This window comes from Oryzias latipes, chromosome 1, assembly GCF_053564925.1.
Source record: "Oryzias latipes strain Hd-rR chromosome 1, Olatipes_Hd-rR_3.1".
Classification (NCBI taxonomy): domain Eukaryota; kingdom Metazoa; phylum Chordata; class Actinopteri; order Beloniformes; family Adrianichthyidae; genus Oryzias; species Oryzias latipes.
In genome coordinates, this window is record NC_136237.1 from 30,348,289 (window position 1) to 30,375,712 (window position 27,424).

At 38.7% G+C, this 27,424-nt stretch overlaps 1 protein-coding gene across 18 annotated transcripts in view; it reads left to right on the forward strand.

Annotated features, from left to right (window-relative positions):
* The window catches only part of LOC144994633 (slit homolog 2 protein-like), a 96,744-nt gene that overhangs the window by 37,853 nt on the left and 31,467 nt on the right, over window positions 1-27,424 (forward strand). For 17 of the 18 annotated variants that reach the window (XM_078953382.1, XM_078953333.1, XM_078953392.1 and 14 more), the window contains exon 5: window positions 27,126-27,197. In XM_078953382.1, the coding sequence (XP_078809508.1) occupies window positions 27,126-27,197 (72 nt within the window). Of the gene's footprint in view, window positions 1-25,260; window positions 25,349-27,125; window positions 27,198-27,424 lie in introns of those variants that run through there. The other variant, XM_078953407.1, reaches the window with a different exon arrangement.

Here is a 27,424-nt window from a genome sequence, read left to right on the forward strand (position 1 = left end):
AGTATCAACATGATGAAGTTCACAAAGCAAAAAATCTCTTACTATTCATCCCTCGCTTCAGTTGGTCCTAAAAAAAATAAAAGCTTATTTTGGTTTAGATTATGAGAGTGCTCACACATTTTTTGGAAAAGCAGTTCTGCTCATTCTGTCCGCCTGTTTTCTTCCATCCCCTCCTTTTCTCTGACAGCTGTGATGGAATGGACACTGTGGTGCAGCAACTAACCAACTTGTGTTTATTTCAGGGCGGGCCACAAACTACTTGTTGAGTTTGCAAAGTGGCTGTGTGTGACTGATTCAACACACTGGTTAATAAAGTTATATTATCAGGATGGCAGGACGCCTGCACAGCCTGCTGCTTTTGGAGACACGTCATGCTGTTTGTGAGTTAATAAAGTTATGTGTGCTTTCAATAGGAGCGGAGCAGTTGCCAGGGGTGCTGCTGCGCTATGATAGTGTTACAGAAGGCATTTTAATTTGTCAGTGTCATGAGCTTGCAGTGAATGCCTCTGAGAGTTAAGAAAACACTGCGACCACAGAGTTCCCCAGAATTTGTGTAAACTTTAGAGTATTATTTCACTTCAACAAGACAAATAAACCACCATCAGTAAGGCGACAACAGAGGCAGTTCTTGCTCTCGCAGATCCATGCAAACAGCAGTGAGGATGTTCGGCATGTGGCTTGTGTGTCAGGTGGAGCTGAAAAGATTTGACACCTCGTCATGGAGTCTGGGAAAGAAGGCAGCAGATCTCACTATGTGACCTGAGCTTTTTTTAGAGGCTGTGGAAGTAGAGACCGATCCAAATTTTCATGGCGGGTTCACAGGGCCCCTTCGCCACTGTGTTAGTTTCTGTAAATAAATTCCTGTATGCATGTGATTTATGACTCCCATTTAAGTTTGCTAACCTTCACTGTGATCATTGAACAACGTGTGTGAATTATGCACGGAAAATTATTTTAGTTAAGTTTTGTTGGTTAAATTTGAAACTATAAATACTTTTAAGGTTTAACTGGGTAAAACTGATCTTAATGAAGCTAAAAGAAAGCACTCTGAGTGATGTCAGCATCCAATTCTACCTAATCAATAGTTACAAATTTATTTTATTGTTGTATTTTGATCTTTTAACCTTTAAGCATCTGTTGTGTAAGCAAATATTTCCTGAGTCAAGCAAGAGTAGATACTGTTACTTGAATCAATTTTCCTATCTCAAATTTGGTTGTACATACTTCAAATTTATTCAGTTTTAGAAAAGTTAGTATTATGCAACATTTATAATAATTGGATCTTAGTGCTGCCACAGAGTGGTGACCTGCCCAGGGTGAACTCTGCCATCACCCAACAGAAGCCAAGACAGGAGCAAGCAACCCCCAGACCCCGAAAGGGATATAGCAGGTTAAGAAAATGGATGGATGGATGGATGGATGGATGGATGGATGGATGGATGGATGGATGGATGGATGGATGGATGGATGGATGGATGGATGGATGGATGGATGGATTGAAGGATGGATGGATGGATGGATGGATGGATCTTCTTGGGAGCCAAAGAGTTATTTACCTTGTAGAAGGGGACCTGGTTTTTCCTTCATTGTTGTTTGCTAATTGTGTGGAGTAAAGTGGGCATGGTAGCATAGTTGGTTATTGTGATGTCGATTTAAGACAAACCACTTTTAATGTCCTCATATTCTTCTAGGATACAGTTTGCGTCAGGCAGGTACATGTGGGTTTCTTTCCCAAAGTTTCTGTCCAATCGTGTATCTTTGAGCCGTCTCATTTGTTTTAAACCCTTCATGCGTTGTGTTGCTAGATTGGAATGTACCATTTAATCTAGAACATCGCTTAATTTAGCATCAGCATGAACAAGAAAAACATTGAAGAAACTTTTTTAGTATAACTGATAATAAGGGGTTGCAATTAAAGTGGCATTATAAGCAAAAGTAAAAACCTCAAACCAAGAAAAAAAAATATTAGGACATAGACTTCCGGTTCCTAACTTCTGGTTCTGGCTAAGTCTTGCCGCCAAGTTGTCTGTAACCAGGTCTTCTTGCAAAATCTTGCCGACTGAGAATGAACCACTCTTTAGCTTAGTCTTTAATTTCGCTTCTAAACTTTAAGAGTGCCTAAAAAAATGTACAATGATTTTTTTTTCTTTTGGCAACCAAAAAAGTAAAGCAAGTCAAATCTTTTCTACCAATTTTCATTGAAACTCTGGCTGGAGTATTTTGAATCTGAAGGCTTTTTAGAGAGATTTTTGAACAGCCTGATAACAAAGAAAATAATCTTGAAGTAATAAATGCTGTTTTCTGTGTCATTCTGAGACAGGACATTCTACAAGCTTAATTCATGTAGGAGTCAAAAGCCAGTCTTCTTTTAAAAATTGACTCCAAGATTTTTCATGGGAGGACTGGAGACTAAAATGATGCTGTCCAGAGGGATTGTACTGTCCAAAAACAACAAACTTTTTTATCCAAGTCTTGTCAACAAAAACTAGGAGTCAGTAAAACTTTGAAATGTTTGACATTTGTTTAAAGTTGTGTCAACTAGGTGATATCACCTGTTTGCAAATATAGCCAAAAATCATCAGCATAAAAGCAGCTTTACTTTTTTTACAGTAGTTTGATCTTTTAACACCTCTTGGCCTTAATGCTACAAGTAAAATATCTCTAAAAATTCATTGGCATTTGTTGTTTTCTAACAGCCCCAAATGTAAGACAGCTGCAAGAAATCAAGAAACACTATTTGCCAGATCGGACAGTGATGTCCTTGAGGTAGAAAAAATAAATGTTTCATGCTTGATTATGTTCCTATAAAGCCTCGTTCAAATGCCTGATATAGATGCAGAAGTTATGAAAAGTTATCTTTGTGTCAAGTTGTGTTGGAGCATCGGTCAGTGGCGTCACCACCAATTACAAGTTTAAATCTTATGTCAGCACAGAGGGCAGTGTTGATCTTAGTCATAAATCACTGTGCGAACTATAAACATGGCTTAGGCTGGCCTAACAAAAGCTGGTGAAGGGAACGGCTTTTGTCCTGTAATTTGTGACCCATGCGATTGTGTTTTCTTTCTCTTTTCTCTTCTGTATTTTGTCTGACATCTGGAGCGTTTTTAGGCTTGGTTTCAGTTTACAATTACACAAAAGATTGTATTTGGGTAAAGTATTTCACTGGTCACGCTGTGCCAGGCTTATGCTACAGTGAGCCATGCAAGGGTTTACAACCAGTTAAAGTAAGACTCGGCTGCCTTTGTGATCACAGATTTTTGTGTGCACGTGACAAATGTGTTCTCAGGAAGAAGAAAAAAGTGTTTCCAAACCTGAAGTACAACAGGTTGTTGATGTATTTCTGGATATCAGCATGTGGTTGTGCTTTCATTCATGTGTCCCTCATGCTCAGCGTGAACGTGTGAAATAAACGATGCACTGCAGGGAGACTGGCACCTCTGTAGAAGATAAATGCGCAGATATGACAGTTACACATTAGACCGTTTACAGTAAACCAGGAGAGGAAGAGATTATGGGACAACTGTATTGAAATAAAGTTGGAAAGAGAAACAAAGAACCAGATGGGAGGATGTTTCTCGGCACAAAGCAGTGGGTTTGTACGCATAAAAGACGAGAGTCCATCCATCTCAGTGTCTCAGCAGTGAGGTTACTCACTTCTTGACAGTGTGATATCACTAGAAACTGTTGTGAACTGACATAGTTGGCTCACATCCAGTTCTTGTTCAAACAGAAGGCATAAACCCACCCAGCCCAACCCCAAAAGGAGGTGCATCCCTTCTCATTAAGGCAAACAGCTCCCATAGTGTCTGTGAGTAACAACCCATGCGTGCCAATGTTGCTCAATGCATAACAAAGTTTAGTCTCTTTGCACAAAACTCAGACATAAAAGGCAGGAAACCCCAAAGTAAACAACGTCTGCTGTGAAATTAATCCGTTTCCTTTCACTAGCATTATGGCTTTTTGAGATTTGTGTAGTTTACCACGCAATCCCATGGACTGTGTGAACCTAATCTGCAACACCGTGCTTTTGAAAATTGGTTTTACAGCCATGCATCAGTCTGTGTAGCTCAGTGTATCCAAATACTACTACTGTATAATGTGATATTGACTGGATTTAGGAGACTTAGTGCTGCCGCACTTGATTTGTTGCAAGTTTGTGGGAAAGTTGACAGCGAGTGGGAAAAGCCCTATTTGCCTGCTCCTGAGAGGGGGTGTGTATTTGTATATGTGTGTGTGTATATGTGTGTGAGCTGATGGATGAACTTGCAGTCTGGTAAGCAGGGACATTCCCTTCTCTGTTCTCTCGCCATGCCATGGAAACCAGACAGGAGGGCTATGGTGGCCCACAGGAGCCAAATGAGGCGGCAATAATGCAGCGCTTAACCCCACATTGAAAAATGACTTCATTCTCTCATCAATAGAGCAATTCCTAACACCCCGCCACGCTTATGCATTCATGTGCACATGCACGCAAGCACACATAAACACCCCAACCTGTACGCACGCTAGAAGATAAGTAATTGTAATGAGCTGTGGGAGTTTCCAGGTATGATACAGTTGACTATCAAACATGGACATCTTGCAGTATTTCCTGCATTCACAGCACAGTGCTGCAGAGACCTGTGCCAACACTACAGTCAGCGCCGCAATTAACGGATATGTTGCCAGCCAATTTATCAACTTTTTTCTTGGGTTGTCTCAATTACTTTTACATTTTTGTTTTACATTTTTTATTGCTAAACTGAAAATAAAGTTTTATGTTTTATCAAACACTGGTTTCAAGGCTGCGACAGAAAACTCTAGTCTGATCTGCTTTTTCAAATGAATTCACATTCAAGTTCTACATTTAGGATATTTTCTAGAGTGTCTTCTTAACATAATTAAGTATTTTTTATTTCTTCATTTTTTTCTTTTTCTGCAAGTTCTTCTAAGTTCTACTTTAATTTAAAAAGGCAATGTCAAGCTGAAAACTATTTATAGACAAATGCTTTCATAGTTTGTAACAGTCACTCTGTCTCTTCTTAACTTTTCTATGACACAGGATTGAAAGTTGAGATTTCAAAAGCAAGCTATGGCTTCAATCAGGCATCACGCTTACCTACCGGTACTTTTGTTTTAGCTCAATGTTTTTTTTTTTTCTTGTTTTTTTTCATTTACCAAGGCTGTGTCCCACCAAGGTGGGGTAGCCTAGACAAGGCACACAATTTTAGCTCCCTCTGTCTCTTCCCCAAACCCTCCTCCTTCAGTGTGTGAGTGCGTGTGTGTGCTCAATGTTAAATGCTTTAAATGTTTCTTTTTTGGGTCTAAATTAGACTTCAAATTTCTGAGTTTACAAGTTTTGTTTTTATTAGTTCAGTCATGGCTTAACAACAATTCATTTCCTTTTATTATTTAAATTTCTACCTCTGTGCCTTCAAACTACCTTTTTTGTGTCATCTTATATCAGAAAATATAAGATAAATTGGTTTTCATGGGTTTTATAACATCATGCATTGTTGCTCAAATGTAATTTAATTTATTTATCTAATTTATAAATCTAATTTATTTAATATATTTAATTAAATAAATTTAAACCTTAAAAGTTTTTGCTGCAGTTTTTTCCTGCAAGAATCAAACCAACCAAAGGATTTTTAAGGTTTGTTATCATGAGAGTTCGAGGCAAAGGTCCAAATATTGATTGAAACCTGAGAATACCTCTGCTGCTGTCTAATATTGCAACAGCCAGCAAATGAATAATTAATAACCCGTATTCAGATTATATGTGTAAAATAGATGTTAAAGACCCACTCTAGTTTTCTTTATGGTTTTAGCATGTTCTTGTGGCAGGTTTCTGATAATGGAGGACATGAGACAAACTTGATTGTGAATTGAAGCTTCGAAAAGACCCGCTCCAATGAAAACTGTGTTTTTGGTGTTTCTTTACATATTCATAAGGAATTTTTCTCATGCCAAAAGACATATATTTGCAAAATTAAAATAGCATTTCTGAGTATTTCTTTATTCAAATCTTTACGAATCAGGATCAGACAAAAAAAATACAAAAAAAGAGTGCATTTGTGATGTGAAAAAAATACACCCTGTTCCGTTCCATTCTGATGCATCCACTTGCAGACGACTAGAAACATGTATGCCTTCGTTTTCCTCATCTGTACTGATACTTGGCTCAAAACTGTTCGGCTGGATAGCTCCAATATTGCTCGCCATTTTTGTTTGGTTAATGTTAGGTTGGGGGTGTGAGGGACTGTAAGCTAGTGGGAGAGAGTGTAAACAGATGGATCAGAAAGTGGGGGCAGGCTTACTCCACACCACCCACAACTCAGAAGTAAATTTTTAGTGAACAACTGTGGTTCTGCAGAAACTATGCCTTAGAAAATGACAGTTTTTTATTTTGGCTAAAAACGGCTTAATTAAAGGAACACTGAGATTGTTTATTGAATGGAATAAACGATTATTAGAGTGGGACTTTAATAAGTTTTCACATTGATGGCAACTGGTAATAAAGTTCTTTTTATTTAAGAATTAGTTTGAAATAATTCAAGTTACAAATACAAACAGGATTCTTGTTTAAAGACAGTATAAACTCCCTGATAATTGTTTATTGCTTAATCTAAAGACATCTGTCAGCGTGCCACGCATCCAAAAGGCTCTTTAAGATGCTCTCTTCTTCTGTGTCCAGAGGCTCTGCTTTCACTCAGTGCATTTGTTTTGCGCGCTTCTTCCATTAGTGTGTGACTGTGTGTGCATGAGGGTAAAAAAGACAGAGAGAAAGAGATTTGAGGTGTACTGTAATGTTATAAGTTGAGCCCTCAGGGAAGCAAGGAGCTTTTAGAGAAAGAGCAAAAGACACTGATGACAGAATGGCAACCAGGCATGACCCACTGACAGACAGAAACATTAAGCGAATGGAGGAAGAGACACAAAGAAAAGAGGAGCTAAAAAAGGAGAACAAAAAAAAGGTTTATCAAGAGGAAAACGCTTCTTTCTCCAGAGTCAATACTGGATAATAATCTCAGCAATCAGGGATTTCCCTTTCTAATTACTGTGTGTGTAATTACTGGTGTCTCCTAGAGACCACATAAACCCGAGAAATGTATGTGCGCAGCTTGTTTACGGATTTCTAGTTGAGCGTGTGGCGCAGCACGCTTGCGTGAAGAAGCGCAGACACCAGCCTGAAGGCAAGCTCTTTATGCTGCCTAGGCCTCTAAGTGAAAGCAGGTTGAAATGGTAACCCAGAGTTATGAATGGCTCTGTGCGCTGGCAAGGGAGTAAAAGTGAAAAGAAAGTGAGAGGTGTGCAAAGAAAAGAAGATGAGGGGATGAGAGATGGAAGTGGGTGATAAGCAGAATAAAAAGGAATTCAGGATGGAAAGAGCTTGTAATGGGACAGACGTGGTTACTGGAGGTGAGAAATCGTTTTTTTTTTCTTTTTTTTTCCTTACTTTTTTTTTTTTTGCTGTGACAAATAAGACAATGAAAAACGAATGAGGTAAAAAAATAGACAAGTGTGAAATATATTGTTCGGGGGGTGTTTATGTGAATGTATGTGTGAGAATCAGGCTGACAAAAGGGAACAAAATAAAAGACAGAGGTTAAAGGCTTTGTCTTGCTAACCTGCATGGCGGCTGACAATAGCTCAGTAGGACCCTTCTGCTCCCTCAAACCGTCTCAAGTGCTGCCTGTCAGAATTTAGAGGGCTCTCTTTTAAAATAAGCAGCACCTTCTTTTCAGACTTCCATGATCTTGTGGAAAAAGGAGACAATATTTAAACGCTGACCTCCCCGGTCCACCGCCAGCTTCACTGTGACGTATAACCAGGCTGGTTAAAGCAGCATCACTCTGCCTGTGCTGCGTTCCTCTTCGTTTCTGGACAATGGTGATTGGTGCTTTGTTATTTGTCTACTCATTTCTGCTTCCTGCAGATCACCTGCCAATCAACCTCTCCATCATCCTTCATGACAGCTTCTTTGGATTGGAAGCTTTATCGTCTTGCATAGTTTCTGTGTGTTAAAGGAGGTCAAATTCTGAAAAAAAGAACAATGAAATGAATGAAACTTGTATGGTTTGAAGAAAGACTTAACAGTGAAAGCTCAGATGGTTGTTCAATTTTACACTCTCCATTACAAAGCATTTATTTTCCAAGAATATTCAAAACACCCCTTTCCTTAATGTACCCTAAAAAAATGTGTTTTCTGTTTAACAATATTTTAGTAGGTTTAAAATAAAAACACTTTAGAAGATCACTTTCAGGAAGAACTGGAAATCCTCAGGTGAAACTCTGAGGAGCAGTGTGGATGATTTCACTTCACAGAAATGCTGCTTTTCAGAAAATTCAGATTTGTGTATTGGTAACACAAAACGAGAAAAGAAAGAATAGGTGGAGAAAAGAAAAACCCACTTATGGTAGGTGTAGATCACAGGTCTGCAACCTTCAACTAAGCCATTTGGGCTAATTTCTCACTGACAACAACCCAGTGGGAGTCACAGCCTCACTCATTATTTGGAAAAACAAGACACTGATTTGTATTTATATTATTGTTGCTATTATGATAAATATGAATGAACTTTTGTTTTTTGTCATAAATAAAACACAAAGAATTAAACAGCCTTCTTTTCAAAATATGAATAGTTTATAACTTTTGACAGAGGTTGACTTCCTTTCAAAATAAAAGACACATTGTAGCGCACAGTATCATCTCAATGCAATAGGTAGTGTGATTTCAGCAGTGAGTAAATAAAAATAAAGTTATTTTAACTGTTGTTGGTGTATCTCAACCCAAAATACGTAAGTCTAACAAACCAAAATTAAATCCGAGATTTTTAAGTGACCCATACAATCGATTTTTAACCATAAGTTGCACTTAAAACCCTTTCACTTGTTCTAAAATAAAAAAATGTGCCATATAATTTGGTGTGCCTTTGTTCTGGTTGTTCTTACTGACGTCTGACTGATAGCACAGCTCTCAAAAAGCTGTCAAAATGTTTAAGCTTGACTTGTGATTCAAACTGTCCTTCAACTGCTTGTGAATGAGTTGATTACATTTGAGTTAATACACTTTTACTACGTAGGTACTTTAATTTTTACTTTGCAGCTTTAAAGTTAAAAACGTTAGGGTAGAAGACCCACGTTTGGCTGTGGAGCCTCATGTTGCAGACCTCCGGCTTAAATGAAAGATTAAAATCAGGGGAAGGAACAGATTAACAAGGAATATAAAGGTAGTAAAATTAAAGTAGATGCTAAAGAGGAAAGAAAAGTGGGAGTGAAATGAGAGATCAGCGGCAGGGAAAGAGGGAGTTTAGGTTTGAAAGGAAGGAAACTGAAAAACAAAAAAAGAAGCAGTGATGATGCTGAGGGAAAAAATGTTAATAGAGGAAAAGAAAAAAGGGTTTATATGTTTTTTTCTTCAAAAAGTTATAGATGGAATAGTTGTGTTGTCTATAAAGATGTCAGAATGCTCATGTTACACCAGCTGGCAAACAGACACCCGAATCAGCAACCACAGAATGTCTGATCAGCATGAAATCACTGAGAAGATGTTTAAAATGTGGAGGACAAATCTGTTGGCCAGCTTCAATAAAACGAGACAAAGTAGCTCCTGAAGAAAAGAAGCAATAAGTAGAAAACCAGATCGGCATTGAACTTTTAAAAAGAAATACAACTAATGTCTAGCATGAAAAAAGTGCAGGAAATTCTGATTTAAAATCACAAATCAACATATTTTAAAATCATAAATAAATTCAAATTTGTATTACAAATAGAAAATATGAGCATCAAGTAAAGACAGGAAAGGGTATAGTTTCCTTCTTAAATCCATGAAATTAAAAGGGTTTCCTATTCATATTTAGAAATTGCATTATTTAGTTTAAAAATGCATTTACATGCATATGTTGTACTCACATGCATTCATGAAGAATAATTCACTTTGTCTTGGAAAATGCAATTGTAAAAGTGAAGATACATTTTTTGTAATTATACAAATTATATGCTGAATTAGAAATCATTTTTAGTCATCTTTGTGTTTAATATACAATTCATTATCATCAACACAGTTCACTGTGGAAACATGAACCTGAGGTTTTTGTGTTTTGTTTAGCACTGAAATTGAACCAAATAAAAGAATCACAAGTTATGGAATATCCCAAATTTGATCAAATTTTAAAAAGCTGTGTTTATTTATTTTCAAAGTTTTACATCGTCTCAGTGTTTAAGAAATCTAGATGTTTTATCCCCCATATTAGGAATTTTACAGAAACAGGATTTTACTTTCCTAAAACCGTTGCCACTGTCTCTTTCTTCCACTCCCCTGTTTGCACAGAGAGGCTGTCTATGCTTTTATTTTGAATAAATTGAATTACTGTAATGCCCAGTTGTCAGGTCTTCCAAAAAATCTATGAAAAAATGACCCCAAAACTCAGTGGCAAGTTTTTGGGTGACGATCAGAGGATGTTTTACAACCACTGTGTTTTAGGATTGATTTAAAGATTCTGTCTGTTGTTTGTAAAATACTTTTCATAATAGTTCTAAGCCTTCTCTGATACCATCCTTTTTGGACTTAGCATTTACATAATTTTAATTTTAATTTATTTGATTATTATTTCAATTTATTTAGAAAAGGTACTGTATGTATCTGCAACTTCACTTTCTACTCCAGGGTTCTCTCATGGAGGATCCTTGGTGCTGGGGCCTCAGCCTGTTCGGCCTGCAGGGTTGTTGTTACAATGCTCCCCCTTGTCTAGGTAGTTGGGTCAGTATATCCCTATGGCTTGGTGTTGACCTTGGCCTCCCATGGTTTGGGTAGTTGCTGTTGCTATTCCCATTGTAAATTTCCTGGATGCCGGTGTATATGGATCCCCACGATACTGTTTCCAGACATCAATGATTTTTATTTCTGCTATTGTCAGTGTCTGTCATTGTTAATGCCTTTAAATTCAGTAGAGAAACAGATATTACACTACATTCACACTGCCCTCTGCAACGCAAGTTCAAACGACTTCTCCCAATGAAAAGTCCAAGTGTGCGTAGAATAAATGCGGGAAAAGAAACTGGCTGGAGCGAGACTTGAATCTCTGCAATATTTTGCACCAATCCTCGTCCAACTGTAGGTGGCGGACTTGCGCTAGTGATCAGTAAAAAAAAAAAAAGAGAAGAAGCCCCTCCCTGCTTGTGCAGTGTGAATGCCATGCTGTACAAGCATATAACCCGTTCTTGAACGTCCAATGCCCAGAGTGAAAGTAGCTTTAAGGGTGACGTTTTGGGTAGAGCTGCAGGGAGAATATTTGTGGGTGTTTATGTATTTAGTGTGTGTGACAAGTTTAATGTTTCATCATTGTGTGTGTGACGCTTGTTTTATTTGCTTTCATTATGTAAAGCCCTTCGTATTGCTGACTGCATGAAAAACAAATACATTTGAATTCTAATCCCATACTTATGGTGGCACCCATGTTTATTATTTTGCCACTTGAGTGGCGGGTCCGAATGACACAGTGACACGGATCCATTCCCTTTATTTGTAGTGTGTGCATATGTGCGTGGAGGTGAGAGGTCTGTGTCTTTCAGCAGTAGGATTAAGCATCTTCCTTATTACAGCCTCATTACATCAGGCCTCATATTCTATTACAAAGTCGCACAGTGGACGATGTGTTCACAATTCTCATTCAGACAGGCACCCGCATGCTCATGCCTTTAAAAACAGTCGCCAAATCAATCAGTCTTTTCAAAGGTCAGGGTCGGTTTTTGGTATTCCGAAATGTTAATCAGTGTATGTAAGTGTGTTGGTTTGTGTGTGTGTGCGTGTAGGGGACTTGTGTGTCGCAGCTGTTCATTGCATTACCATCTAACATGACACTCCCGCTGCACCCACAAACACAGACACACACACAGACGCGGGTAATCTAATTTAGTTAATGGCAGTAGCCTTTAAACTGTAAACCCATGTTTTGGTTCCCTTCCATATAGCGCCCCCTACACGAAAAAAATGGAGAAATGGTCCAAGAAGCTTTCACTCCAAAATGTTTTCCAAATGTGGGAGACTGAGGCTCCTTCCTGAAAAGGCACATGGATCGTGTTTCAAACCAAACTGCTGGTGTTGTGCTGTGGTCAGTAAATGGAACAGTGGCATCAGTCAGCTCTGGACTCAGCTGCGGCCTGGGAGCTGAAGGGTCTGAACTTGTTCTGTGGAAACTTGATGTGCTGAACTTCGCTTATCCTGGTTGCAGCGCATGTGATCAGACAGGGCGACGGCAGAACATGAATGGCCTGACAAGAGAGACTAATGTCAGAAAAAAGCTTTGTTTTTAATGAAATAATTTTACAATTTATGCATAATTATTCAAAAAGTACGACTTGGCTACCTTTTTTAATTGATGTTCCTTTAACAAGAGCATGGAGTTTTGTTAATTAAGACCAATTTGTTCAAAATATTTAAAAATATAGCATTTTACAGGGCGTTGTGAGTACACAAATGTTATTTACAACATATTAAAACAGGTTTAAAATCCACAGTTTCCTCAATATTAAATCTATGCTGTTTCTACTGACGTGCTTGTTTGGGAGACGCAGCTGCTGTTTATCTGCGAGGTAACGGAGCAGACAAAATGCAGTCTGGTTGGGATTAAAAACCCATTTTGTCCAGAATAAATATGTGTGATTCATGTTTTTGACTCAAGTAAAACTTTGCAAAAGGGACGTTTGCTGCTGCCTGACCACCAAAAGCAAACTTAGGGTGTAGCGTCCCTATTTGATCTCTCATTTTTCCACATTTCTTGCTGGGACAAACATCAATTGTTCTGGAATAAAGTGCAGTCTAAGTAAGAAATCTGTAAATGTTTGTGTAATTAAAGCTATCTTATTTCTTTATGGTTTTTTTTTCATAAAATGAGTTTGTCCTTTAACATTAAAAGAAAAAAAAGGTATTTATCATAGGTTAAAGTGCGAGAAACCCCCTTGTTTATGAATTGAGAATAAAATGAAATGCTTTTAATTTGTATGCCCTTATTTAAGTATCTTTAAAGGTTGACACATTTTTAAAATTTCAGCAAAACAAAAAAGAAATTCAAGAAATTTAAAAAAAATAAACACTGAAATTCCTTTGAATGTTTTTAATATTTCAGGGTTTATAACTAATATTTCATTTATTTAACTTTAAAACTGTTTTGAAATATATTGAAAATACACAAAACATACTTATTTGGGAAATTCTCCTTTTTTATAACATTTCTGGAGTGTTCCAATTGTATTTTTTCAAAATTGAACTTTTTTGTTGTTGTGGGTCCTTGCACATTTACAAAAATGCTTCATGATGGCCATATTAAAATCTTCAAAAAAATTGTAGATAGCCTACTTAGATCAGTGATATTAATCCACCTCAGTAGTTATTTTATTTTTGGGTCAAATCTGAATTCTTCACCTACCCGTAGGGTTTTTCCCCACCCCTCTTGTAGTGGCATTTGAAAGGGGTTGTCCGAATTAGTATCTTTAAGGGCTAAGCTCTTTTCTTCACGTAGGTGTGCTCTGACACACAGAAGTTTACATTTTAATGTAAGAAATGACTTTTTGTTTCAGTATGACCTTTTTAAATTTATAAAACTGATATTTTTATGTTTTTCCAAGCGCTAGCCGACCCACCACTATTGATGATGTCATCGAGTGGGAGCAACGTCCGAATTCAGAGACACTATTTTTCCATAACTCCCCGTTTGGAAGTGTAACTGTAGGGGTAGGGTGAAGCGGCAGGGGTAGGGGAAGAATTTGGATTCAGCCTTAATGTGAGATGGTTCGCCTATGGACTTATTTCAAGTCTGTTTTTCTTGACGATTGATTTTAAATCCAGATAACATTTACATTTTTTAAATCATCTTATCGCTGATGACTTGTGAAAGTGTGTATGTGTGTGTGCTCATATGTGTTGTCTGGCTGGTGTCCAGGAGACTTAATTGCCAGCACTGTTTGCTTTCATGGCCAGTCTTTCCAGCCCACTGCTCAAAGGAATGCGGCGACCACATACACACATACACACACTGACAGAAGTGTTGACCACCGAGCACATATGTTGTTTAGGTAACATGCATCACAAATGCATAAAGCAGACCAACAATCCACGAGAGAAGTGAACAAGTTGTCCGCTTCATGCATGACTCTGTCTCATATTCAGTGTTGCTCATGTGAAAATTGATCTTTTGTTGGGAAGCATTTATCATCCATTTTTTCCGCCCCTCTCCCTTTCCTCTCCTGCCACTCTCAGTTTTTGTTTTGATTTTGACACAGATTAATAAACACTCATTGTTTTTTAGGGCACAGTCTCTTTGCCAATGGCTGTGTGTAAATGAGTGTGTGCTGAATGGACACTGGACAGATGGTGCATGACAGCTGGTCCAGAGTGACAAGTGTGTGTGACCAAAGCCTGTGCCGTGGTGAAAGAAAGGAAGACAACATTGACTGAGAGAAACTATTTGAAAAGAAATATCTCAGCTTGCTGGCGATTGCAGTAAATAAAGGGGTGGGGGTGATGAGGTGGGGCTGTGAGGACATCTTGAAGAGATTTGGATCAGAACATAGAAGAGGCAGTGTTGTACTTATGTAAAAAAATTAAGCAGAAACAATAATATTCGCTTTATTTTCCTTTTACCAAAAGGTAACAAGTTGCTTCATCTTTTTGCCTTTTTTCTTTCTATTTTCAGTCCAAAAGCACAGTGCAGTTGTTGGGTCAGACTCTGTAAACGGCCTCGTCCCCCATCCACAGCCAAGCAACTGACAGACGAATCCCTCATTTCCCTAAACAGCCTGGAGTAGACGATTGACAAGAGGTTCATTTCACACATAGTTTGGGTGAGAGGCCTCAGGGGAGGAAACACTTTCTGCCTCCAACAGGCACACTTTGCACTAAGATGGTGACACACGGTGATAGTGCCTAAAGGAAGAAAGGAAATCCGGCTCAGCCGAAATGATCCCACAAAGCATTTCCACAACTTCTTTACATGTTTAATAGTTAGTAAGGCTGAGTTTCACAGCGGGCTGCATGCTGGTGCATTGGTAGCACTGTCGCCTCACAGCAAGTGAGTCGAATCCCGACTTGGACCTTTCAATTCTCCTCCTGCATGTGTGGGTTTTCTCCAGGTGCTCCAGTTTCTCCCAAAGTCAAAAACCTTGCTTCATAGGTGAACTGGTTACCCTAAGGAGTCCCTAGATGTAAATGTGTGATTGTGTTTGTCGACAAACCTGTCCAGGGTTTTACCCAACTTTGTCCATAGCCGTGACTCTGAAAGGGAAATATATAATAATTAATTTGTTCAAGTTTACGAACAGCAAAAGAGAACCACAATGAGCTGCTGTCACTTTTCACAGCTTATGAATGCCATCAAGACGTGCAGACATGGACATGCCTACTTCAAATGCACCAGTGTGCGGTTTTGTCTTTCCTTCCTGATGTTTACACAGCAGCTCTGAGTGACATGCAGTACTCCCCCATGCATGTACGCAAACAGGAAAAGACTAAAACATGGATATTTGGTTAAAAAATTAAAGCCTGTTTAAACATCTATAAATCCGTTTTGAGAGTTTATATTGATTTTTTCCCCCAAATGGAATGAAAAGTGATTGGATAGAAACAACAAAACTGAACATCCAAAAGTTTCATCATTTGCTCAATCAATAGCCTGAGGTTCCTTTTTTTTTTATCAAAACATGAGAAATCAAGGTCATAAAAAACCCTGTCAAATTATCAAACAAGTTTTTAAAGCAGGGAAAACCTGCCTGCAATAGTGTTAAAACTGTTGAAGTGCTGCAGATTGGATGACTGGCTAAATATCCAATCTAATACTGCTCTTTACTTTCTTAAATGGCTTATACAGTCTCTTGATAAAGAACTGAAAACTATTTGTTGGGGTAATTAACACCAGAGCTTAATAAAAAACAAATCCATTAAACAATTTCTAAGACATTTTCACTGAAATTAAATATCACTACAATTATTCCATGAATACAGTCAGAGTAATTAATGTATTTTTCAGGCTTAACACTCTTTTCAGTTACATTAAATTGAAATAATGCATAATTTTATTCATGAAAGTATCGCCTTTGTTTGGAATTTATCACTAGTCATGTGAAATGTATTTTTCATAGCCTAATACAAACAGAACATACAAGCAGAATCAATTAAAACAATGTTTATCTACTGCTTGTTGCCTTAGGTGAGTTAAACACACAATCTGTGTTTTGGAAAATATGTGCTCCCCCATTTGGTTGAGGGGGTAGTTAAATTACATTTTTCAAAAAAAAAGTTAATATTTACCAGAATTAAATGTCTGGTAAATTAAATGAGAAATTTAACCAATTGAGTATTTTGGCCGTAAAACTTCCTCCATCCATTTTCTTAACCTGCTTTCATAGAATCCTTTGGAGAAAAGCCTTTCACACCACTAAGTGTCAGCATTTAAACTCCAGTTGTTTTAGAGTTCCTTGCATTTTCTTACCACAACAGAACCAATTACACAAATCAGTATGTTTCCCTCTACTTTTTGAGCTGTTTCTAAAGCTTTTTCAAGAGGAGAACAATATTCTAAAACCAACACCATGAGAATGTGTTTTTGTGCATGAACATCTTGGGTCATGAAATTACTGAATCAGCAGAGAAGAAGGTGCAGCACAACTTAGCCTAAGATAAGCATTTTTTAAAAGCTGACAAATTGAGAAAACTATTGCTTAACTAATTTGGCTTTTTTTCTATGCAGCCAGTCTTTAGTAATAACTGATTTGCATTTTAATAAAAGGTTTATATTTTACTGAAAATTGTCCCTTTAGGTTGACTTTGAAGCCAGGGTTACTGGTTTTCTATTAATAAATAGCAAAGGCGTATTATTGATACCTGGGAAGACTGACCGATTGACCATTTTAACAATCTGAACAAAAGCTCAGCGACTGATGGATGAAGAAAATTATGGAGAAAAGGAACAGATGGAAAATGAAAGGATTGTTCGACACCAGAGTGATACATTATCCAAAACCCTGATTTATGCATTTGCTCATGTTTCAGGGGAGTTTAAGGTCAACAGGAATGGTGCAGAGAAGAGTTTTGTCACAGAGTTTTTGGCAGATCAGGTCAAAGAAGTAAGTGCATAGAAATAACACTGTCTGACTTTGCAAACAACACATCAATGAACCCTCTTTTGCATTCAGAAAAACAAATGCTCTGACAAATTTGCATGTAAAAAAAACGTTAAATCCTTCACATGGTTGCTGTTACAACTTCTCTGCTTATCATCTTACCATCTTAAATGAAAAAGGGACAAACAGTAAAGAGATGTGATGTCACTCTCCAAGAGTTAGTGGTTTCTAAATGGTCGACCAAGCATCCAGCTCTGGTCAGTACAGTTGTGGTGTGTGTGTGTGTGTTTGTGTACTTTGTGTTGGTTTTGGACGAGTTCTGCAATAAATTCAGTCACGGTGCTGAGTTGGTTTAAAAACTCGCATGCAGAGACGCCTGCATACACCCAACCTTTCTGTCATAGGCAGCGTGAAAGTGTTAGAGGCGGGGTTATTGACTCGTACACGCAGAGACAGCAGCGAGCAGCAAGTGAACACACCACTATCGGAATACAATTAATACTGTCTGGCTGATGGATTAGACTCATTACACATGGAGCAGGGCAAAGGAGGGCGGAAAAGGCCATCTGCAAAGCTTGAGAAAAAGACAGTGGTAGCCAGAAAGAGGGTGAAACCAAATAGACAATGCTAGTGGGGAAGTATCCAGTTACATTCTGAGTATCTGTCCCAAAAATGTTAACATTTTTTGGTTTTTAAGTAAACTGACCATCAAAATGTGCACACAATGCAAAAGCTACATACACTGTTAGCATTTCAGTTGAACTCTTAACAATCAATTGCATGGCTTATGCATTGTCTAATCATGAAAGGAAAAAAACTATTATTCATGTTCTAAGATAAACTGTATGTTCCAGATATGATTTCAAGAGAAAAAAAGGTGCAAAAACATGGTGGAAAAAGTGTTTAACCCTTGTGCTATCTTAGATGACCCCACCCTTACTTTGACGTGTTCTCCCTACCATGACAAAGGTGGACAAAGGTGGAAAGATTTCATGTAATCCATGGACACCAGTGAGGTTCACAAATCATTGAAGAAAAAAGGTTCAGCGCACTGTCTAGTGGGTCTAGATGACCCAACTCCCAATGTTAAAGTGCCCAGGACAGCACAAGGGTTAAAGACATTTACAAAAGAAGATCTCTTTTGTAAAAACCCATGAAAACATGTGAAAACATTAACAATATAATTATTTTTATCCAAAACTCAGAAAACAGGAGGAAGAAAAATAATCTAGCTTGCACCTTACATCGTATATGTAACAGACAGTCCTATCTGAACCCAAACTGCTTGATTGATCGTTGTTGGCAGCAAAAAATCTATAGACATGGCATGATATCCATGGAAATCTCAGATGTGAAGACATTCAAAGATAATACTAGGTGGTTTATTAAATGAAAATGAAGGGTAAAATCAACAATGGGAAAATATGCGCAAACTAAAAATGCTAAATTAAGTGTAGGAAACCAAAGCAGTTTTTGAATTTGCCAATTCACACTTAGCAAGACCGATACATCAAGAATCTGTAGATCCTCTAAGGCTTGCAGCATTACTAAATAAGGATAGTTCAGGTTTGTGTACTTTCTGTAAACACCAGAATGATACAATCATTGTTGGAGAAAGTTGCTTGCCGAAAGGCCCCATCGGGGCAAAGTAACGCATCGTGTCCAATGTCGGGTGGGAATTTACAGTAAGGATTATCAGCTGTTGCTCGGTAGAAATGCTATTAAACATGAGACATCTGCTCCACATTATCCACAGCAAAGCTGGAGCATTTTATGTAATAGGGCAAGGTGTATGCTAATAGAGAGCCATTTCAACAGCAGCTATGTACCAATGGAGTGTAAGCAATATTTGTGGTAAGAAACAGATGTTGGAACAATCACCCATAACAGACACCTTGCTACACGCTAACAGAACGGTGACCAAACTTGGAAAATGCACAATGTTACATACAAGACAAGTAAACTCCACCCAAGATGCATTGAGAGATTTTTTTTTTAATACGTCAAAACAATCCAGCTTCATTGACTCACTATACCAAGAGAGACAGAGTGCAAAACCATAGATTGGTGAAGTGTGTCAACTAATGCAGAGCAATACAAAAAGACTGAAGGAGGGCTTTGTGGGGCTGTTTTTTGGTGGTGCTGTGACAGGATTACTGGACCAGAACAAATCCTCCACCTTTACAGGATAAATGTAGTTCAATTAGAAAACCAAGAACAATCAGATGAAGCCAAACATGAGACCCCACAAAGTTAGGAAGAAACTAGCAGGAAAATGGTTTGTTTATAAAAAATATTAAACTGGAGTGACATGCAGAGTAACAAGCTAAGAGAAAGCTAAAGCTGAACTATCCTGACAAACGTGATATCAGAAGATACAGAGAGTGTGTGGAGACAGATCAACTTAACAACTTGCACTAGACCAGATCTGAGTCTTGTTGTAATTAAACTTTCACAACAATAGTATGACCTAACAGAAGAACAATGAACTAATATGAAGCACATGTTCAGATATCTAAAAGCCACAAAAGAAAGATATTTTACAGAAAATGCAGAAAAGGTTTGGAAACTTTCAGTGATTACAACAGGCCAGAGGATGTGACTGACGGACACACCACTGCTTTGTAGACCTACATTGAAAATGTTGATATTGTGGTCCTACATTGTTCTTCCTACTTCGTCAGCTGACTTTAAGGCATTTGCTGCAACAGTGCAGGTGTATGAAGAGAAAGAAGGCAAAATGACTTTAGGAAAAATCAATACAAAGATAGAGATGTGAGCAGCCTGACATCAAGAATAATTTTGCAAAGTCAAGTATTGAAACTGGTCAAATTATTCTGGAATAATACACGATCCCTGCAAATGGCTGCACACATCATGATTAAATCACCAACAAATCCAACTTTTGTAATGCGTTAGAAAGTTGTCCCCATCTATAGTGCCGCAAAAATACAGGTTGAAGCTGAAGAGCTTTGATGTTTGTCTTTTTGGAGGAGATAGGAGACATTTATTAGTACAGTACTACAGTAACATGGAATTTTAGTTTTTGCTTTTGAGATCAGAATGTGAGATCAAGAAGGGGTGATGACAAATTGGGCTTTGAGTGTGCTCTCTACTGGTTAAAGTGGACTCTTGTGTGAAAAGTGACAGGAAATGCTGGTCCCTGAAAACAGGTGTATTGCATTAGTAGAATAAAGAAGGTCTGACAAAAACAGATTGACAGTGAGCTTGCGCTTACTTTTCTCTGTTAATGGAACTGTTGGGTGAAGAATCCAAAGTGCAGGGGACCAGGCGGGACAAAACCATGAAATAAAGGGAGAAACAAAAGGGTGATAATGCAGATGACCTGACCACCATGAACCCAAACCAGACACGTAAATACACTGAAGATCATTGTTAACTTGACTGTGACGGGGGGGACACAAAACCTGATAACAGAGCTTGACAAGAACAAAAAAAAAGAAAATACGTAACTAAAGTCAAAACAGCAAAATCCTCACAGTTACATGCCATGATCATCTTAAACACAAAGTCCTACCGAGCAGAAAGACTCTGTCAATACAGACGGTGTGGAAATTTAAATGACATCAGCTCAGAGCAGATATAAGGCAACACCAACCAAAATTAGATCAATGTGTAAAATGCTTATATTACTAATCCACAACATTCCCAATGCTGCATGTTTAAATTTTTTCCTATATTTAGATTTATAGATAAAGTGAATATTTTTTTTTATTTTGGTTTAACTGGGGTGGGGTGGTTTTGAAGGACTTTAACAGGAACAGCTAGTTTATTAATAAACAGCTCAAACCTTTGACAAAACTGAAACATGACGAAAGAAACATCTCTTAAAGTTTAAAGGAGCACAGGTGCAGAGCATGATGGGAATTTCTGTTGAGACAGCTTTAGCTATAAATATAAACATTACAGCCTTCCAGTTAAATGCTTTTCAACTATCCTCATATGCAATTATTGTATTACTGCAAGCCACTGTCTGTTTCCCCTCCATAAGTGTGTGTGTGGTTTAACAGATGTATTTCTCACTTGTCTATAATTACGCGTGTAAACATTTCTGGTGATGTCATGATCTCAGACCTCTGACTAATCTGTTCCTGGTCAGAAAAACAACGTCATCAGTCTGCTTTTACAGATTCATCCACTCAGCAGAATAAAAACCTTACAATCACAGGTTTCACAATCTTTGCGATAGTTACAGCGCGATGGAGGAAGCATTGAACCACGCACAACTGGGACACATCCCCTCCGTCAAGTCAAAGTGTCGCTTAAAGTGTTTACCCTGTTCCAGTATCCATAGCAACCCTGTTACCTGGCATTTAAAGTATGCGTGTAAGACGTGATGGTGAATATTGGGAGAAGACAATGAGACGGGAGGAAAGCGGGGGAGCTGCAGATCTGTCATTCACAAGCAAAGTCAATATTTGTTTAGAGGAGACTCACTGAAAGACGGTGGAGCAGATCTGTGTTGGAGGGTTTTGGTGTAGGTGGCAAAATCATCTTAAAGAAAAACTTTATTGATGATTACAGGTTTCTGGCTCATGTAATCTTGCTTGTATGTCATACATTTGTCCATCAAATTTTGATAATTCCTGTTTAGGATGCTGGAGCCTATCCAGCCTCTGTCGGCTGAGGGCAGGGTACACCCAGTTTGCCAGTCCATCACTGACAACCACAAGGGACAATCCAGAATCACCAATGAACCCATGAAGCATGCTTTTTTTGGGACTGTGGGGAAGCCGGAGGGCCTGAAGACCACTCCACAGGGAGAACATGCAAACTCTACACAGAAAGGACCCAGCTGGGATTTGAACCGGGGCCAACCACATGACCATGCAGCCCATCGTGCATGGAGAATTCAGGAATGTATCATGTTAGACAAACCTGTATTCTCCGTTTAGAGCTCAGCGGGTTTGGTTTCCCTTATATTGTCATCAGAGAGCCTCCTCTCCTCCTCCTCCTCCTTTTTTTTGGAAAGTCTTTCTCCTTTTAATTGCTCGCAGGAGTGTGATCTTTGGGGGATCGCTAATGGAGCGGCTGTCTGAATTAGCAGCAGGATGCATTCAAATACACACAAAAAAGTCAATCTCTCCGGCTATCCTGAACAGTTTTTGTTTTTTCTAAAAATCCAAATCAGTTATTTAATATCTGTTTTATTGTCCACCTTTCCTATTTCTCACCTCTTCTTCTTTTTTTTAATCTTTTTTTTCCTTTCCAGCTCCATCTTTGCCTATTCATACATTCTTATGGTTAATAGGATTAGGTTCTCCGAAAGGGATTTGAACAAGATGATTAGTTTACTGCTCTGCCAGCTTGTACCCAGCCACACATGCTCACACACCTCCACGGGAACCCCCACTTTTACCAGACCTGGGAAGAATCTCATGGCAGTAGGTCCTATACAAAAGAGATTCAGAAACTGTACAACCGTGGGCAACGGAGTGAGTGTGTATATGTGTGTGTCCACTGCCAGAGAGAAAGAGCAGGGTGGAGGGGAGAGGATAAGGGCAGGATGTGTGAGAATTGAGAGCAGCTCTTTCATGCCCAGGTCTTCTTAGACACGGAGGGTGTCAAAAGCCCCTCTCACTATAAAAAAGACCCTTTAGAAAAGCAGCACTAAGCTCTTAACACTCGAGACCTGACTCTATCAGGCACACACACACATTTAAGTGCACGCATACACACACCGCGGGCCACCAGAGGTGAGAAAAATAGGCAAGAAAGCGGATGACATCGAAGAGACTTTTACAAATAAAAGTTATTTTCTTTAAAACTGAAAACATTTTTGGGCATCTGTGCACCAGCAGCCTCATTTTTTTTTCTGATGATGGCAAACTGCAGTGTTGGGTGTTTCAGCCAGCTGCTGAAAGAGGAAAAAGATCAATCAAAGAGAAAGGGATCAGACTTTGGAGACTGAGACTTAATGCAGTTCCCTCTGATCACCTGCAAGACGCTTCAGTCAAGCTTTCTGTTCTGTTCTTGTCGTTTAACCATAAAAGGAAAAACGAGTGCAGCGCATACAGCTATTAGGAATGCAGTGCATTCTATACTCCGATTTCCTGCATTTAAATCAAGGTAAAGAGCTGCCTTCACTTTACTTCTCAGCTCACAGCTGCTTTGTTCAGCTTCCTCTATATTTCAAGAAGCTTGATTCTGCTGAAGGTTTCTTCATTAAGGATTCTTTCTTGCCATTGTTGCTTTTTGCTTTCATTATGTGGATTACACCACAAATCCTTCTGATTTAATCTGTTGTTTGTTCTATGGCACATAATCTAAAATAATTACACTCCAAAAACAGGCCCGGATGAAATAAGTAAAAAATTATTAAAATTTTGAAAAACGTTCTTTTAAAAAAGCAAAAAAAAACTTGCCAGGTTAGAAAAAATTGTCTCATCAACATTTCTCATCTTAAGAAAAAAGTTCTGGTCACAGACATGTTTCCTTAAACCTAGAATATGTTACTATTGAAAGACTTTCTTGATAAGATTGTTTTTTGTTGCAAGGGTTACTTTTCCAATTTTCTTTTACTTTTTTTACTTAGGAAAGCTAAAAAAAAAGACCCTTGCTTTTAGGCACTTTTACTTGAAACAAAGGTTTTTCTGTTTTTGCAGTGTGTCTATGATATTTTTTGGAATCATTCTAGACTGAAATAGATTAGACCTTTAATAATTGAGGATTTTTATTTATATATATATATATATATATATATATATATATATATATATATATATATTGTGGAGTGCTTTGACACTATCTTAATTGTTAAAATAACAATTTAAGGAGAATTTTTTTTAACCATAAACAACCCCAAAAATATTTCATACTCCCACTTTTTGAGCTCTGTCTGTCACAGTTGTGTATGCACACACTTATTGAAGTCTGTTTTCTTGCCTCCCGTCATGAATGCAGGCTGTCAGCTGTCGGTTTCTCGCTGCAGTGTGTCTGGGACAGTGAACCTGTGTGTGGGTTTGTTCCGCCTCCGCTTTCAGAGAAGTTTTTAACTTAGCAGCATGATATGGTTTCTGTGTGGGTCCTAAACCTCCGGCCCCCTTCATTTAAAAGCATATACACTTTGTCCCTCCTCTTATACGTGCATACACACACACACACACCCACACACACAAACACACACACAAACACACTGGGCTCAGTTGGAGCCTCATTTAATGAAGCTAACCTCCCAGTCTAGGCACAGGGGCACAGGTGAGGGGTTAAATCTTAAGGAAGTCCGAAAACAAACCCACTCTAGGGTAGACAGAAAGGATGCAGAGAGGAAGATGAAAAGGAAGAGGTTAAAGGAGAGGAAGCTAAAGAAAAGAAAGACTTAGAGGTGGTGTTGAACATTTAGCAAGAGTGAATGAAGGCGTCTCAGCAGCAAACTGAAAAAGAAAATCCAGGCTGAAGTCCATGATAAGTCCGTTTCTTAATGTGCGTACAACTCGCTATTCAGCCTCCATCTGTGGTGGTCTTTTGTGAAAAAATGAGGTTTAGAGAGATTTTCTGCATCTTTTCAAGAGATCCAAAGCCACTCTGAATTGCAGAATCACATGCATGTAACTGTGAGGGGGCAGGGGTGTGTGTGGTAGTCTTTGTGTGCACATTTCTTTTCATTTGTCAAGGATAAGAAGTCAAAAATAGTAATAACCAATTTTCTAGATTCAAGATCATTTAAAGCTTCCACAATAATGCACAACTTAAGTGTCAAGTAGACTTTAGATATGTTGAACACCTGTTGCATCAGGTCTTTATACGCTAAATAAATAATGATGCCCTTCAGGCTGTCTTATTTCAACAGGACTGATCCACCATCAGTGAAGGGGGGAAAAAAGACCACAATGTTAAACATTTCCTTCCAAAAATGCATTTAAGAGTAATTTAAAGTGTCTATGGCACAAAAATGGTCAAAATAATCACTTTTTAAACTTTTGAATGTACGAATTTCCAAAACCAAATCCGCACAAAAATTCCTCTAATCAAATCTAAACTGTAGATGATTCTGTGGATTGTCTTACTGTCTTTTTGTCAGATCCTCCTTCTCTATGTTTATCATATTTGTGTTGCTCAATTGATAGTGTTGCGTGTCTCCATGGCAAAAGTGCTTGTAAACACACAAAAGTCAGGTTCGTGTGTGGTCTCAAACACACACAGACTCATCTGCTACCAAAAAAAGATCTGAACACACTTGTGTGTGTGGAGTTACGGCGCATTTTACTGAGTGTTTGTTTTAGGATTTTTAAAGGTACGTCTGCTTTCTCTTTGTCCTCCAGGAATAGTATCAGTTTACATGACCCAAAGTGTGCGTGTGTGTGTGTTATTTGTTAAAATATATCTGGCACGAGTGTTTATACAGTGTGCATGTAAAACTGCAAAAAACGAAACACCATCTGTCCTTGTTTGTAAAATCAAATTCCATAACCTTGTTGGCTGTTTTTGGCTTCAGACAGCATGGAAGGCATGCGTGTTTTAGTCCTCCCAGATGTGAACGTTTGAACGATCAAATGTCAGCTCAAGTCAAATGTTTGCTTTATTACTGGATGTAGATATCTTGAGTTGACGCTGCTTTGTGGCCAACATCTCTGCAGTTTTGACGTCGTTAACAATAAAACGCATGTTTTCATTTGAAAATTCAACTACAGTGACAGAGTTTTCAGCTACAATTCTTATCTTGAAGATTTAAAATGATTGATTTTTTAAAAATCTTGATCAAACTTGCAACATATGACTCTTTTCTGATAAGCTGTAGTTAACCGTGGAGAGTGTGCTTACACGGCTGCTTTGTGCCCCTGCAGTCCACGCTGTCAATCAATGAGCCCGGTGCTCCCACATGCGTGGTGTGTAGAAACCGCCAGTTTTGTTATTTCAGTCGGACATGAAGGGGACTAAGGCTAAGAATAGTAGATGTTTAAAGCTGCCAGCTTTAATTTTTAACAACCTTTGTTTGGTCATTTTTCCCCCTTTTCTTTATGTATGCAACAAATGAAATTTCAGATGCCGTTGAGACGCAGCAGGTGGGGACATGGGAGGGAGATCGATGATGCCTGCAGAGCTGATTATATGATCACAACTGCAGGAATCTGAGGAATGTGCACATTAGCTGTTAGCTGATTAGCACTGCGGAGGGTACAGTTGGGGTCAGGAGCCGGAAAGTCATTGGTGAAAGGTCAGAAAGGCAGTCTGGAAATTGATTGATGTGTGCACGCACACTCAGGAACCCACAGACACGTTGTGCAACATTTTTACTTCTTTGTGTCCTTTCATGTATGAGCTGAAGTAATTGTCGTGCTTGAGCTTTTACCTCATTTATGTATTTATATGTGCACATGTGCACGAATGGGATTAACACCTCTGCTGGTGTGACTATTTGCGTGTGCATCCCTCGGCACCTGCATGTGAGTGTCCTTCACTAAATTAAGTTGCTCGCCAACCCCTGATTGCTTGCATTTAACTTGCTGGAATGCGGCGCTGTGTTTCTGCCTGACACCTGTTCACGTGTTTGTGTGTATTTATATTGCTGTGCGTGCGTCTCAGTGTGCTGCTGTCCAAGCTGCAACTTGGTTAAAGTGGCTGAAAATTAAATATCAAACCCCAAATGGTCACAGACACACACACACACACACACACATCCATCAGTCAGAGGCAGAGGGTGGGGTAGGTGGGGATAAATGGGAGTAAATGGAGCAGAGATCACTACTGCCCCCTACAGGCTCCTATAAAGCTGCCTCACCACAGCTTTCATGATTGCAGTTGAACTGCATCTGGCCTTGGATAGGAGAATACCGGTCAGAGATAGATTTCTGATGGCGGCTTAGGGGTTAAAAAGAGATAACTGATTGCATTTAATGGAGTAGGCTTCTCCCTGCGAGAAACTTGCTTTTGCTGATGATCTATCTTGCACTGCTGCAATTTCGTGATTGCATCAAGGACTTGTGCTGCAAAGTGGCTCAGTGAGAATTTTTGACTTAATTTGGTACCAAATCATCTTTTTTTTTTCTCTCCCTTTCTGCTTCACCTTCCAGCGACCTCAGCGAGAACCAGATACAGGGAGTTCCAAGGAAAGCCTTTAGGGGAGCTGTAGAAATCAAGAACCTGTAAGTGTCCCTCTGGGGAAACTTCTTCTGCACATACAGCATGTGGAAGAGTGCATTCATACCTGTGTGCGTGTTGTTATTGGAACATCCTAAGTGCCTGTGCATCAATATTTAATTGTGTTAAATGTCATGTGCCTCCTGCTTGCTGTATTGACTGGCACCCTCTCCTAATTAGCACTAGTGTGTGTGTGTTTGTGTGCCACACTGCTGGCATTTTCCTGCTTTCT